Source organism: Leptinotarsa decemlineata, unplaced genomic scaffold, assembly GCF_025532065.1.
Source record: "Leptinotarsa decemlineata unplaced genomic scaffold, Ldec_3_MD MMD2_tig00078422_RagTag_RagTag, whole genome shotgun sequence".
NCBI lineage: Eukaryota > Metazoa > Arthropoda > Insecta > Coleoptera > Chrysomelidae > Leptinotarsa > Leptinotarsa decemlineata.
Genome location: NW_027412747.1, coordinates 13,805,215 through 13,820,801, shown reverse-complemented (window position 1 = coordinate 13,820,801; position 15,587 = coordinate 13,805,215). Strand labels below are relative to the sequence as shown.

The 15,587-nt window shown below is 37.4% G+C and overlaps 1 protein-coding gene across 1 annotated transcript; it reads left to right on the top strand.

The window, feature by feature from the left end:
- The first annotated feature begins 3,516 nt into the window (after positions 1–3,516).
- Positions 3,517–6,492, top strand: LOC141487241 (uncharacterized). Its single transcript, XM_074186087.1, has 2 exons — positions 3,517–4,079; positions 4,142–6,492. The coding sequence occupies exon 2, from the start codon at positions 5,167–5,169 to the stop codon at positions 6,490–6,492; it is 1,326 nt and encodes a 441-aa protein (XP_074042188.1). The 5' UTR covers positions 3,517–4,079; positions 4,142–5,166.
- Positions 6,493–15,587: the final 9,095 nt, after the last annotated feature.

Genomic DNA, 15,587 nt, shown 5'->3' with positions numbered 1-15,587 from the left:
ACAAACACTGGCAAAAAGATTTATGGACTCATGGTACAATCTTCCAGGATTGGCTCACTCCAAGGCGTTCATTCACCCTTCGAAGCTAGATTCCAAACAGTTGTTGGACTACAGTAGGGATGAACTACGATGTCTAACAGGCCTTCTTATATGTCACTGGCATTTGAATCATCATATGCAAGAGACTTTGACTGCCGGAAGACAGTGTATGTCGCCTCTGTCTAGGAAATGACGAAACAGCAGAGCCTGCCCCGCTAGGGACCGAATCAGGTTCTTTGAGTCCGGCAGATCCATACTCTCACCATCTGACCTGAAAGACCACTCACCATACAAACTAATCGGCTTCGTTAAGAAGCTGAGTTTATTAGGCCAAGTGTGAATAGGTGTGAGCCACAATAGACCCTTGTGGATTGCGGTGGGGGGTCGAATAGACCCACTCACTCTAGACCTAACTACCTCTACTTGACGAGTAAATAATTCAACACGCATCTATTTCGTCTCTCGATGAATATAAAATCTACTCTTTTGATAGATTAAAATTTGAACAATTCTCATTGTTTATGATATTTTGGAATTATTCCATATTCTATTTGAATTTCATGCTTTTAAAAATAGTACAATAAAACACTTTCTTGAAGAATACATTTCATAAATACTGACAAAATTGTATTTCAAAATAAACTGCTAGAGAATGTTCCTCCTATATTTGTCAATGACAGGAACATCAAAGAATAATCAAATAATTGATTTTCTAATGATCTGACATATTCAGTGATATAATGCAATAAAATCTGTTGAAAAATGTTTTTCCGTTAACCAGCTGTCGCTCCCTATGAATGACAACTCTGAAAAGTCGAAACTTGTGCGGGTTAAGGACTAACGAGGTCTTTCCTTTCAACGTGTGATTTCTAACACGGGTTGGACGATAGGAAGTGAAAATCGATCATCCGGCCTTGCGGTTCAAATCACCGGTTCGCACAGCGGTCGATTGACTGAATGGAACTGATCACCCACGTCAACCCACCTGGCTGCAGTCCTACCTAACTAGCTAAGATTCTTGAGTTCACTAGAACATGAAGCCACATTGAAATGTTCACATGTATATTTCAATCACATATTTTTTATAAATATTTCAATACCCAACAGTCATCGAGGGGTCACAAAATATTATTAATAATGTTTCACATCTGCCAGGCGTCGCGTGACGGCTCACATTTTTTTGTAATTAATTGTGTTTCTCTTTGTCATTCCCTTTCAATAGTGACACATGATTTCGACAGAAACTATAAACTTCGTCTTCTTCTTATTTCTTGAAATAACTCTTCTGCTCTCTGGATGACGACCTAATCTTCTCGAAATATTCAGTCAGTTAAGTTGTAATTGTCAAGCCAGAGAGGGCGCTTTTATAAAATTACAGTTAATTTGAATCCAAGAGAACATATCAATGTCGAATAATTTTATTTCCAAAGATCATATTTTTGAGCATGAAATCTTGAAATCTATATGTCAACCATTGCATTGTTTGACGTTTCAATTTTCGAGATATGGAAGTTGAATAGTTTCGGAGTTCGTTAAACAGCCGAGACATATTTATAATTCTGGTATTATACAGTGTCACCATTGAAGTGCGCACCATATGCGTTTCATATGAAGTTTAACTTCGGCACTTGTTTGTACTTCAAATTCAACTTGGAATGATGCGGCCAACTGCGACCCACTGACGTTCAGTGTTTGTCATATTCTACTTTTTTTTTTGAAAAAAATGGAAAAAGTGCATATCTAGATTGAATTTAACAAAAACTTACTTGAAGAAGTTGTGTCTACGGCAATTTTATATCCATATGCCAAATTTTATGCAACTAGGATGAAGATAACGTTTTGCTTATTTTTGACAGATATCCCCTTTATTTTAAAAAACAAGTTCGGTTAGTTGTCATCAATTCCTGTATACATAACAAACTCATCATAGAGTTTAACTTTTCTGATAAATTTTCATTGATACGGACATTTTTAGAGAGAAATTAAAAGTGTGCTATAAAAATTTTAACTTGACTGGTGCAAAGTTTCAATCACTTGGCTATTTTCTTAAACAAACGTCAGTACCTTCAATTTTGAAAAGCAGACACAACTCAAAAACTGCAATAAGTATTAATGAAATTACTAGAGTTGAAATTACATTAAGATTTCAATATTCAGTATTTACAGATTATTTATAAACACTAACTAGGGCGGTAAGGATGCTTAATCACGTTGAATAAAATTTTTGAGACAAACAAAATGCATGCTATGGTAGTGTTAAGTTGTTAATTTACTCGTCAAATTTTTAACAGTTATTGTTGCAATAATGTTGTGTCTTCGGGAAAGAATAGAAATAGTTTTAATATGTGGTGAGAATACACTATACTGGCAAGTAGCTAATATTATTAATGAACGGCATCCAGGAAAAAATGTTCAGCATACTACTGTGTCGAAATTCAGAGAAACAGGATCCGTAGCAAATCAATTTAAGAAAAAGCACACTCCAAGTAAATATGATTATGAGGCCCAACTCAACATTTGTTTAAAAAATATTGAACATGGGCAAACGAGCATATCCGATATTATAAAAAATACCGATTACAAGAGAGAAAGTGTTAGAAAAATTCTATTAAAGAATAAATTTTGGCCTTAAAAGCCATAATTTATTAACACATTAAAAGAACGAGATTTTGATGTCCGTTTGGGGTTTTCATTCTGGTTTCAAGGAGAGAGAGGAGAAAATGTAAAGTTTCCGTATAAAATTTTATGGACAGATGAGGAAACGTTCTCTTCAAATGAAACGGTAAGTTCTCAAAATTGCCGATGGTGAGCCCAAGAAAATCCCAATTTCACCGTTGAATGTGGTGATCAGTATTCCTTTAAAACTAATGTATGGTGTGGGATACTTAACGACCAAATAATTGGGCCATTTTTCTTTAGGGAAAATTTATCATCCGTCGGTTATCTCAACCTTTTAAATAATGAGGTTAGTGAAGTTTTAGATAATATGCCTTTAAATATTAAATACGACATATGGTATCAGCTTGATGGCGCACCAATACATCACACGGTTGCTGTAAAACAGTCCCTCCAACAAACGTTCAGAGGCAAAGTTATTGGACGTAACTGGAAACATTATTGGCCACCTAGATCACCCGACTTGACGCCTTTAGACTTTTCGTCTGGGGTTACCTGAAACAAAAAGTGTACCGAAGTAAACCATTTACTGACATACAACGTCTGGAAAATAACATTCGCGAGTGCTGTGCAAATATAAATCCCCGATTCATTAAAAAATGCAGTTACAGATGTCAGTAGAAGGACCATAATTTGTATTGAACGTGAAGGACGACAAACTGAAATGTAGGCTATAAGTGTTTGACAACCTCATTTAGATCAATATCCATTTTTATTTTCTATAATATTATTGTTGTTTAAAATTTATGATAATAATAATAGTTCTATCGAAATTATTTGCATTTTTTTTAGTTGCCTTGTTACGGTTTGGATGGTCCACCCCGTAACTTCAAAAACTAAATTGGTCCGATAAGCCGTTCGCCGTTCGCTCGCAGCTCGTTCAAGTGGAGAATTCGTTCCTTGAAAAGAAAAGGGAAAAAAGCGAACAGCTGATCTAGGTTTTGATAAACAAGTTCTCTTCTGGTCGTGTGTATGTGTTGGTATTTTCGAAATTGTACCTTTTTCTCTATTGTGCAATAAGATTTGGAGTAATGTAAACTTATTTACTTGATTTACAAGAATAGGGAAGGGCACTGAAGTGAGAACTCGAGTAGGAACGTTATGTAGGAGTAGAATGTGGCTTATTATAGTTAGTTGAGTGTTTCAACGTTAAGAAGAAATTAATTATCATCGTTGTCTCTGCTCCTGGTTGTGGAAGAGTCTAATATCTGTGTAGTGAAGCATTTCAAAGCGATATTAGGAAGAACTTTTCGCCAATAATATTCACTACAAGGTGGATAAGATACTGTGTAAGCAGTTGGGGCTTTTCCTTTGTTACTCATTTTGGATTCGAGAGGTTTTGTGGACGTAAGGACCCTCAAGAGGTAACTTAATACGTATTCAAGAACAACTGGTGAGTGACTTAATTTTTTTGTGCAATTTATAGGGTTCCAGTGAGGGGGCCACTATTCCTGATTGAACTTGATGTGGAAGTTAATGAAGTAGCCATTTGCTTCTACATGCAATATTGCTGTCTTTGGCAAGCGAAATCAGTAGCTCTCAACTCAATTTCCCGTCTGAATTCTCCGGAGAAAACTGTAGAACTTGTAGTTGTTAGGAGTGCTGACTTATTCAAATTGCAAGTTTTGAAATGGTCTTCCAGCTCTATTGAATTATTAGTCGATACCATTTTATTTAAGCCCTCTGATCCGTTAATTTAAGCAAGAACAATACAAATAAAATAGGGATTTTGAAGAGAATTTCAACGACGTTCTTATTTAAAAAGAAATTGTATTATGTGTTTTGGTCCTAAGGTAACGTGTAAGCGACAACGTGACGTCACTGCGGCGCGTTAACTGAGTTTGTTTTGCCTTTTTGTTGTTGTTATGAGTAAAAATATATTAGATGTTAAGGGGCAGTCCTTCCTTTGTGTGAATTGATTATTTAGTAATTTGTACCGATACGCGTAATCCTGATTATTATTGTAATATACTTGTTAATCATCTTTATATCGTTCCGATTTGTCTGTTCATACCCAGTCACCCTGGGCAGTCTACTAGTTAAGACTGGCTCATTGATAACTAGTGGCGCCCATTAAAATCAACTCAGAAAAATCTAATAAAATTGATCTCGTGGACCCACCCCGACCGACACTTGAGCTTGGGTACGAGTTCACGCACCTCAGCTATTGGACAGATGAACAAGGGTACATAATATTATTTGAGTAGTGCGTAACACAATTTTGGCGCCCAACGTGGGGCCCGAAATGAGTTGAGAAGCTACAGGTTTTGTCTTAAATACCTATAGGTCGTATAATAAAAATAATATATATATATATATTTATTTGTATATATATATATGTATATGTATATATGTCTTTATATGTGTATATATTCGGTTGTGGAAGGTTGTGTCACTATTTTCAATAGAAGATTGGTTATTGTTGAATTGTAATTCACACTAGGGCTCAGAATGGATGTCAATAAACTTTTGAAGGATGAGGTGAAGTATGAATTGCTTGTTAGAGGGTTCTCAGGGCTTCAGGCAGAAACGGTTACATCCATGCGGCGTCAGTTACAAGAAATCATCAGAACAGAAACATTTGGGGATATTGTTACAGATGCTGGCTACAACCCGGTTCCGTTAGATGAAATTGAAATTATTACAAAAAAAACGGAAAGTTTAGAACAGTTCGTAGATAGTTGGCGTAATAGTGGTAAGGAAAAAGGGGATGAAGTTATTGATACGAAACTAAAACATTTGTACGGTAGAGTACAACGACTCAAATTAGAAGATAAGCCTGAGAATAGAGTTCTTTGTAGCGCTGTTTCAAACATAATGGCTCGACTTGAAGCCATAGAGGTGGACGCCGATAAAATCCAACAAGCACTTCAGATGGAGTTTTTGGCTCGTAGCAGGGGTAATGCACTCTCGCAACTACCCAGTGAACCTACTAACTCTAACACTAGTACTATTATAACTAATATTCACAAACATCAATTTGAACCTAGGAAATGGGAAGTTCACTTCACTGGCGAAGGAGGTCTTAGTGTATCTGCTTTTTTGGAGATTGTTGAAGAGAAAAGGCGAGCAAGCAATATCTCCCATGGCGAACTTCTGACTTGTGTTAGCGATCTTTTACAGGGTGTCGCAGCCATTTGGTATCGTTCAGTTCAGAATGGCATTAAGTCTTGGAAGGATTTTGAAAGTTTGTTAAGGGAACAATTTCAACCCTTTAACTATGAACAAGAACTTTGGGCCGAGATCAAAAGTAGAACGCAGGGTCCAGAGGAGCGTGTAGGTATATATTTTGCTGTTATGGATAACCTGTTCAAACGCCTACCTACGATCCCTACAGAAGATCAAAGGCTGAACATTTTGCAGCAAAATATACACCCCTATTTTATTCACAATCTAGGTCTTGCCTCATATAGTACCGTCGAAGAATTATTGAAATTCTGTAAGAAATTGGAGGTGAATCGGGATATGGCGGGTAAATGTGAACCTCCTCCCACTCAACGAGATAATTTACTTGAGCCGGACTTGGCTTATCGGGGTGATTCTTGTATTAGTATCCCTGGTCCTTCTAGGAGGTTGATGGCTGTAGAGCATCGGAGTAAGTGTTGGAATTGTCTAGAAGAAGGACATCGGTTCTCGACCTGTTCTAAAAGTAGAATTAGGAGATTTTGTTTTGGCTGCGGACGTGATGGCGTCATAAGAGCTCAGTGTCCAAGGTGTTCGGGAAACGGTCATGGCGACGAAGCTACCGGACGTCGCTTCACAGGCCAATCCCGGTAGATCTTTCATGGCCGGTTTGGCTGGACACGGTTAAAACCGCTTTTCAAAAACCTAGAGTAGACTATCTTTTAAGTGAAGTATCTGGAGATCCAAGACCGTATGTAGAAGTATATATTTTTGGAGTTCGGTTTGTGTGTTTGTTGGATTCGGGTGCATCCCAGACAGTTATAGGCCGACAGGGTTGGAAAAAACTGCAACAAATGGGCATAATGAATTTGACTAACAAAACATCCGTTTCCGTCATGGTGGCAAATGGAGCTTCATGTAAGGCTATCGGCATGGTGAGTCTACCTATTGACTTGCAGGGTAAAGTGAAGGTCATCAACTGTCTAGTCGTACCAGAGGTGGATATGGGCATTATTTTAGGCATTGATTTTTGGAAGTCTATGGGAGTCGTTCCATCCTTCTCTTCAGGATGTTGGGAGTTTGAGCAGTCCGGGTTGCACGGTATTTTAACGAAGGAATTATTATCTCCAGATCAGACGGAGCTTTTGAATCAGTTAGTTAAAGACAGTTTTGAGAAAATGGGTACCGAGCTGGGTTGCGCCAAGGGAGTGGAACATAAAATAGATACGGGAGATCACACTCCGATTAGACAACGGTACTATGCGATATCTCCGTACATGCAGAAGATCATGTATGACGAATTGGATCGTATGTTAGAGTTAGGAGTAGTTCAGCCATCGTCCTCGGCTTGGTCATCACCGGTAGTATTGGTGAAGAAGCCGGATAATAAGTATAGATTTTGTGTGGATTACAGGGCCCTAAATAAAGTAACCAAGAGGGACGCTTATGCAATTCCGTATATTTCAATGATATTAGATCGCCTTCGAGATAGTAAATTTTTGTCATCAATAGATCTCAAGAGTGCATATTGGCAGATAAAGCTTGAGAAAACTAGTAGGGATAAAACTGCCTTTATTGTTCCGGGGCGTGGCTTATTCGAATTTACCAGAATGCCATTTGGGTTACACAATGCGCCTGCAACGTGGCAGAGATTTGCGGAAAATACTCTGGGGCACGATTTGGAACCGTTCTGCTTCATTTACTTGGACGATATTATCATAGCCACCCCTGACTTTGAGACACATGCTATTGTGTTGCGGAAAGTATTTGAGAGGTTGATTAATGCAGGGCTAACGGTCAATCAGGAAAAGTGTGAATTTGTGAAACCTCAACTAAAATATTTAGGTTATGTGGTTGACCAAAATGGTTTGAGAGTAGACCCGGAAAAGGTTGAGGCAGTTGTTAATTTCCCTACCCCTTCTAAGGTAAAAGAAGTGCGTCGGTTCCTCGGACTCACTTCATGGTACCGAAGGTTTGTTCCAAATTTTTCAGCGAGAGTTGCTCCATTAACAGATCTAACTAAGAAAAATAAACGGTTCATATGGAACGAAGAAACTGAGGCAGCTTTTACTGATCTTAAACAATGTTTGGTAACTGCACCTATACTAACTTGTCCCGACTTCGGCCGTCCCTTCATTGTCCAGACGGATGCCAGTCAAAAGGCCTTGGGTGCCGTATTAGTTCAGGAGTTTGAGGAAGGAGAGAAAGTTATTGCTTATGCCAGCAGGACTTTGAACTCTTGTGAAACCAAGTACTGTGCAACAGAGCTGGAATGCTTGGCTGTCATCTGGGCAATAAAAAAGTTTCGCTGTTATTTGGAAGGGGTCCATTTTCAGGTTGTTAGCGACCACGCCAGTCTCAAGTGGCTAGCTAACTTGAAAGAACCATCTGGGAGGCTTGGACGTTGGGTATTGCAACTCCAAGCCTACGATTTTGAAGTGGTGATTTTGAAGGGTAAATATCATCAAGTCCCAGATGCGTTATCGCGAGTAGTTACTCAGTTAGATCTGATCGATGTTAACACTAGGGATCTCGATCCATGGTATTGGCGGCAGCTGGAAAATGTTGAGACCACACCTGATCGGTATCCATTATGGAAAATCGAGTCAGGTAAGCTCTTCAAGTATGTGTCGAGTAGAGGATCTCACTTAGAGGAGACTTTTGAATGGAAACTAGTGGTGCCAAGGACAAAGAGAGAAGAGGTACTCATTGAGTGTCACGATGACGTTACGGCAGGGCACTTAGGTATTTCCAAAACTTCACAGAGAGTTGCCCAAACTTATTATTGGCCGGGTATGAAGAAAGAAGTTGCGAAATATGTTCGAAGTTGCGAAGTTTGTCAAGCTCAGAAACCAGAGCAGAGGGCTCCAGCTGGTGTTATGGGTACAAGGAAGGTGACTCGACCTTGGCAAGTTGTGTGCACTGACATCATGGGACCGTTCCCTTTAACTTCCCACAGAAATAGGTTTTTGTTGGTTGTAGCCGATGTCTTCACGAAATATTCCTTATTATTTCCTCTCAAAACAGCTACGATGGCTGTTATTCAACGCCATATTGAAAATGACGTTTTTATGGTCTACGGGGTTCCCGAATATCTGCTGTGTGATAATGGTAGACAGTATGTAGGTAAATCATTCAGAAGTATGGTTAAGGGATACAACTGTACTATGATTCTCAACCCTCTTTATCATCCGCAGAGTAATCCTACCGAGAGGATAAATCGGGTACTCAAAACTATGATCAGATCCTATGTAGGAGACAATCATAGGAATTGGGACCTACACTTGCCTAAGCTAGGTTTCGCCCTTCGGACCGCAGTCCATGAGGTTGCAGGCTATACACCGGCTTATCTCAATTTTGGGAGAGAGTTGAATCTCTCAGGGAAATCTCCACATGATTCAACGCCATTGGAAGGTTCACCGGCATTTGAGGTCGATGAAAGGAGTGCTTTAGCCAAACATGTTGAAGAACTAGAAGGCGTTCGTAATGAGGTGAAAAGTAGATTAAATTTGGCTTATAAGAAAAGCGCGGTCAGGTATAATTTGCGAAGAAGACCTGTGACCTATGGTAGGGGAAACACGGTTATGGTAAGAAATCATGTTTTATCGGATGCAGGTAATTATTTTGCCGCCAAATTGGCACCCAAGTTTATCAAGGCTAGGATTCGTCAGAAAATATCGAACAATGTATATAGATTAGAATCCGTTCATGATCAGAAACTATTGGGCGATTTTCATGTATGTGACATGAAGCCATTCATTGAGAGAAAGTAATGACTCTGACCCTGCGGGACGGGGCTTTATAATACCCTCGCGGTGAGACGCTGCCTTAATGCCCTCTAGTAACGTATTTGTCAAATCAAACTACCTTGAAGTTCCTGTCGGATCCGATGAGGTATTTACTGTAAGAGTGTAATGTGAGAGATTGTCCTAGCTTGGTACCTGGTTAAGTTGAGAGAGAAATAATTGAAGCAGATTAGCTTTTAGTTTTCGTATAGGTAGGTTGCAAGGGTATACTTAACATAGAATTTTGATACAGTTTTTATTCTACTTATAATATTTTCCGTAATTTATAGTAACGTGTTGCTTGATGAATTATTAAGGTGTAGTTGTACAATGGTGCTTAACTGTGTGACTCAGAAGGTATTGATTCTTGTCGAACCTTTGACATGGAGATACCAAATGTTAGTAGTATGGTCAGGGTTATTGTCCTGTACATAGTTAAAGATAGTTGAATTATCGGTTGGGCATAACTGGTAAATTTCATGGAAATTTCTGGAAGTAAGGGGGGAGTGTTACGGTTTGGATGGTCCACCCCGTAACTTCAAAAACTAAATTGGTCCGATAAGCCGTTCGCCGTTCGCTCGCAGCTCGTTCAAGTGGAGAATTCGTTCCTTGAAAAGAAAAGGGAAAAAAGCGAACAGCTGATCTAGGTTTTGATAAACAAGTTCTCTTCTGGTCGTGTGTATGTGTTGGTATTTTCGAAATTGTACCTTTTTCTCTATTGTGCAATAAGATTTGGAGTAATGTAAACTTATTTACTTGATTTACAAGAATAGGGAAGGGCACTGAAGTGAGAACTCGAGTAGGAACGTTATGTAGGAGTAGAATGTGGCTTATTATAGTTAGTTGAGTGTTTCAACGTTAAGAAGAAATTAATTATCATCGTTGTCTCTGCTCCTGGTTGTGGAAGAGTCTAATATCTGTGTAGTGAAGCATTTCAAAGCGATATTAGGAAGAACTTTTCGCCAATAATATTCACTACAAGGTGGATAAGATACTGTGTAAGCAGTTGGGGCTTTTCCTTTGTTACTCATTTTGGATTCGAGAGGTTTTGTGGACGTAAGGACCCTCAAGAGGTAACTTAATACGTATTCAAGAACAACTGGTGAGTGACTTAATTTTTTTGTGCAATTTATAGGGTTCCAGTGAGGGGGCCACTATTCCTGATTGAACTTGATGTGGAAGTTAATGAAGTAGCCATTTGCTTCTACATGCAATATTGCTGTCTTTGGCAAGCGAAATCAGTAGCTCTCAACTCAATTTCCCGTCTGAATTCTCCGGAGAAAACTGTAGAACTTGTAGTTGTTAGGAGTGCTGACTTATTCAAATTGCAAGTTTTGAAATGGTCTTCCAGCTCTATTGAATTATTAGTCGATACCATTTTATTTAAGCCCTCTGATCCGTTAATTTAAGCAAGAACAATACAAATAAAATAGGGATTTTGAAGAGAATTTCAACGACGTTCTTATTTAAAAAGAAATTGTATTATGTGTTTTGGTCCTAAGGTAACGTGTAAGCGACAACGTGACGTCACTGCGGCGCGTTAACTGAGTTTGTTTTGCCTTTTTGTTGTTGTTATGAGTAAAAATATATTAGATGTTAAGGGGCAGTCCTTCCTTTGTGTGAATTGATTATTTAGTAATTTGTACCGATACGCGTAATCCTGATTATTATTGTAATATACTTGTTAATCATCTTTATATCGTTCCGATTTGTCTGTTCATACCCAGTCACCCTGGGCAGTCTACTAGTTAAGACTGGCTCATCGATAACTAGTGGCGCCCATTAAAATCAACTCAGAAAAATCTAATAAAATTGATCTCGTGGACCCACCCCGACCGACACTTGAGCTTGGGTACGAGTTCACGCACCTCAGCTATTGGACAGATGAACAAGGGTACATAATATTATTTGAGTAGTGCGTAACAGCCTCTGCTTTTTCGAAATCAAAGGTTTGTTTAAGAAAATAGCCAAGTGATTGAAACTTTGCACCAGTCATGTTGAAATTTTTATAGTAAATTTTTAATTTCTCTCTTAAAATGTTCGTATAGATAAAAATGAATCAGAAAAGTTAAACTACATGATGAGTTTGTTATGTACACATGAATTGATGACAATTAACCGAACTTGTTTTTTAAAATAAAGGGGATATCTGTCAAAAATAAGCAAAGCGTCAACTTTATCCTAGTTGCATGAAATTTGGCATATGGATATAAAATTGCCGTAGACACAACTTTTCCAAGTAACTTTTTGTTAAATTCGATCTAGAAATGCACTTTTTCAATTTTTTTCAAAAAACGTCAGTGGGTCGCAGTTGGCCGCATCATTTTAAATTAAATTCAGAGCACAAACAAGTGCCGAAGTTGAACTTCATTGAAACTTTTCGAAAAAAAAGTTTCCCATATGCTGCGCACTTCAATGGTGACACTGTATATTTATTACTGAAGATGTCATGGAATACAAAACGGGTAGTGTCACCTAGTTATCGTTTATCAATCATTTATCCGCGACTTTTTTCCACTTTTTCAAATATGGCGGGCTACTCCCTGCGATCTCCGTTCTCAGTTTCCAAAACTATCAAAATGAGAATCTCAATTGACCAACAAGAGTAATTAATTAAAAAATATATATGAAGATCATTTGAATTATCATCGTTAAGCCATGAAAACCACCCACTCCATAACAGATGTACTCCACTTTGCGAATAATTTTCCAGACAATTCCATTTTTGATGTCTTACACCTGCTCATATTTGAAGGGTTGGAAAATCGTTATTCAGCACACGACACAAATCCCAGCACTGTAATCTGTGAAGACACTGACTGAGTTTTTTCCCCCTCCAGGGAGCGACTTATTACACTGCGTCTTTTTATCATTGTATTTCTCAGATATGGAGGGTGGTAATTCCGACAGCGGTCGTAATACGAATATGTAAGTGTTTGAGCGAATGAGGATAGGTTGGTGTTCACAGGATTTGAAGTAATTTCGTAACTTAAGTGGATTTATATTTGTTTCCTGTTCGCGTTGACAGTTTCTTTTCAGTCGCGTATTATCATTGCCAATAAAACGAGGATGCTTGATGATATTAAAAAAGATTCAATAATAATAATTGCTTTTATTGATAGGAAACAAAATACAAAGAAAAATATACGTTAACACCATACGTTAACACCATATCTCTCTTAATAATTGGTAACTCTATGTAAATATTGATTTTCTTGTCGCCAATGATAATGTATATTCCTGTTGAACCATCCGTTATTGTTAAATGTACTTTCATCACACCACATTTTTTTTTACAAATTTCATTATCTTGGCGAAATTTTCTAATGAGCCATCTACAAAAAACTTTTCGGTAAATTTTCGTTATGTGGACACCCGGCGATTTTGAAAAAATTTTTAACTGTACTTACATATTTTGATGCGTAGATTACGAATCCGAAAGAAAATAGCGGCGCTCTCCCTTATTTAAAAAGTTACGGCCCTTCAAAGTTCAGAAAAGGGAAACTTTTCAGCCTTCTTTTTCACTAAATAAACTATTTTAAAACACAAGCATTTATTCAGTAGGTCACCTTTACACCTTATTCCTCCTTCTTTAACACTTTTCAGTTCAATAATCAACATTTTTCTTATAAAAATGTTAAAAAATGTACGGAGCTGCTTTTTGGTTACATATCACTGTATTTTACGTTTTTGAGGTTGATGATATGGTTGGTACGACTGATGCAGTCCATATTCCTGAAGTAATTCAAATGTTTTTTACCTTCATTCTTTAGATCGTAAATTAGTTTTTGGTGGTGTATTACGAATTTGAAATAGTAGGCGACGGCAAATACCAACCGCTTTTTTCTGAAATGTCACTAGTAACTAACCTAAAAATAGAATAATGTCACCAGGAGAAGCATTCGTTTTTAAATTAAGTTTTTTATAAGAAAAATGTTGATTATTGAAGTGAAAAGTGTTAAAGAAGGAGGAATAAGGTGTTAAGGTGACCTACTGAATAAATGCTTGTGTTTTTAAATAGTTTATTTAGTGAAAAAGAAGGCTGAAAAGTTGCCCTTTTCTGAACTTTGAAGGGCCGTAACTTTTTAAATAAGGGAGAGCGCCGCTTTTTTCTTTCGGATTCGTAATCTACGCATCAAAATACGTAAGTACAGTCAAAAATTTTTTCAAAATCGTCGGGTGTCCACATAACGAAAATTTACCAACTTTTCTCCTGTTGAAGTCCGTTAAACGCAATTGATGAACTTTCCTGACTCGTTGAGTCTTGAATTCATTTTTCTTCAAAATTTTTCGTAGACGTAGTGGATATGGCCGAATTATGAGGAATCACCCTCAGAGATACTTCCTTGTTCTCCATTTTTTATTTTCCATATATCCTAAATCAAATATTAATGTCACTTTATCATTATCGTGAATCTTCTCTGAACTCACCTAAAACGCCGATTTCATTCTCCCTACCGTACATTCAGTAACCGTACATTTTCTTCCGGAGGGTTTTTCAAAAGATCCATAATTTCGTAAAGTATTTTCGATTCGTTGAAAATATCTATGATTAGGTTTTCATCGTTCAGGATACAATTCCTGATACATTGCCAGAGATTTGGTAGCATTCCTCAAACATCTTGAATATTCAAAAAGCATATCCACTTTTTCGTCATTGAAAAAATTCATGTTTCTCCCTTGAAATTGCTCAACGATTTGAATTACTTTCATTTTGAGTGTGACAATTAACTTGACATTCGCATTCATGTATTTCTTGGCTTACTTACTGCAAAAAAAATTATCGCTTATCATGTTTCTGCTGAAAATCATCTGACTTTTTCAATACAGTATTTTTATTAGTTGATTCTTGTTGATATATTCATTTTCTGAACAGAAATTTTTGAGTAGCTACAAATTTTCAAAACACATTTGGAAATTATGAATGACTTGGTATTGATACAAAGATTATTGGTCAATCTTTTTCAAGACGACCCTGACAGAAATTTTGTTGGGTTTCAGTGAATACACATATTTATAATCTCAATGAACGACATTATCGACAGGAGAACTATGGATTTCAGTAAGATTCGAAAATTCGAACTCCTAATAAAAAATGATAGTGATGATGTGGTTTCGGGAAGAAACGTCGAGAAATTTCAATTTTCAATGAAAACAAAACTTTGAACAAATAACAATAATCAACTACTGAAATGTAAAGACAAAAGTAAATCACAGCAAATGCTCAAAATGCTGTCATTGTGTGATAACACAACTGTGCCCTTCTTCGAATATTATACATAGTACAATTAATTTCCCTCCACCTCAATCTTTCGATCTCTCTTATAATGCTATGTTGAAAGTCCTCAATACTTTGATATTCCCTCTAACCAGAAACTATATTTTTCAGTGTACCCCATGATAATATATCCATAACACTTAAGTCTGGAGACCTTGCTGGTCACCTTACCGAGACATTATTTCCTATCCATTTATCACCAAACCTTTCAGTCAGGTGATTAGATACTCATCTGGTAGTGTGCGGTGGAGGACCATCATTCTGAAACCAGATGTTGTTATAGTTAGCCAAAACTAGATCATCCAAATAGTCTTCGAAAATTGACATTAAAAACTGGTGATAGGTTTCTCTATTCAGAATTCCCTCAAATAAAATTTTATCTTTGAGAATTCTTGTCCACACATAAATAGTAAATCGCACTTAAAGTCGAATTTCTCGCAACTGCCTGGGGTTGTTTATGTTCCAAATGTGTTCGTTATGTCAGTTGAATATCCCACAATTCGTAAAAGTGCTTTCATCTGTCCAAATTACAATTTCCAGAAAAACAAGGAAAATCTGGTATTCTTATTAGCCTCACACAAATTTCTTCGCCTTTCATCACACGTGACGATCTGTTTCAAAAAGGGTAGTTTTGGTTGCGTATAAACAAAGAAGAACATACTTCATAACGTGAAAATTTATGTCGA

Bases quoted from the DNA above. Each gene is read 5' to 3' on its own strand.
- LOC141487241 (XM_074186087.1), top strand. From the start codon at position 5,167: ATGGATGTCAATAAACTTTTGAAGGATGAGGTGAAGTATGAATTGCTT.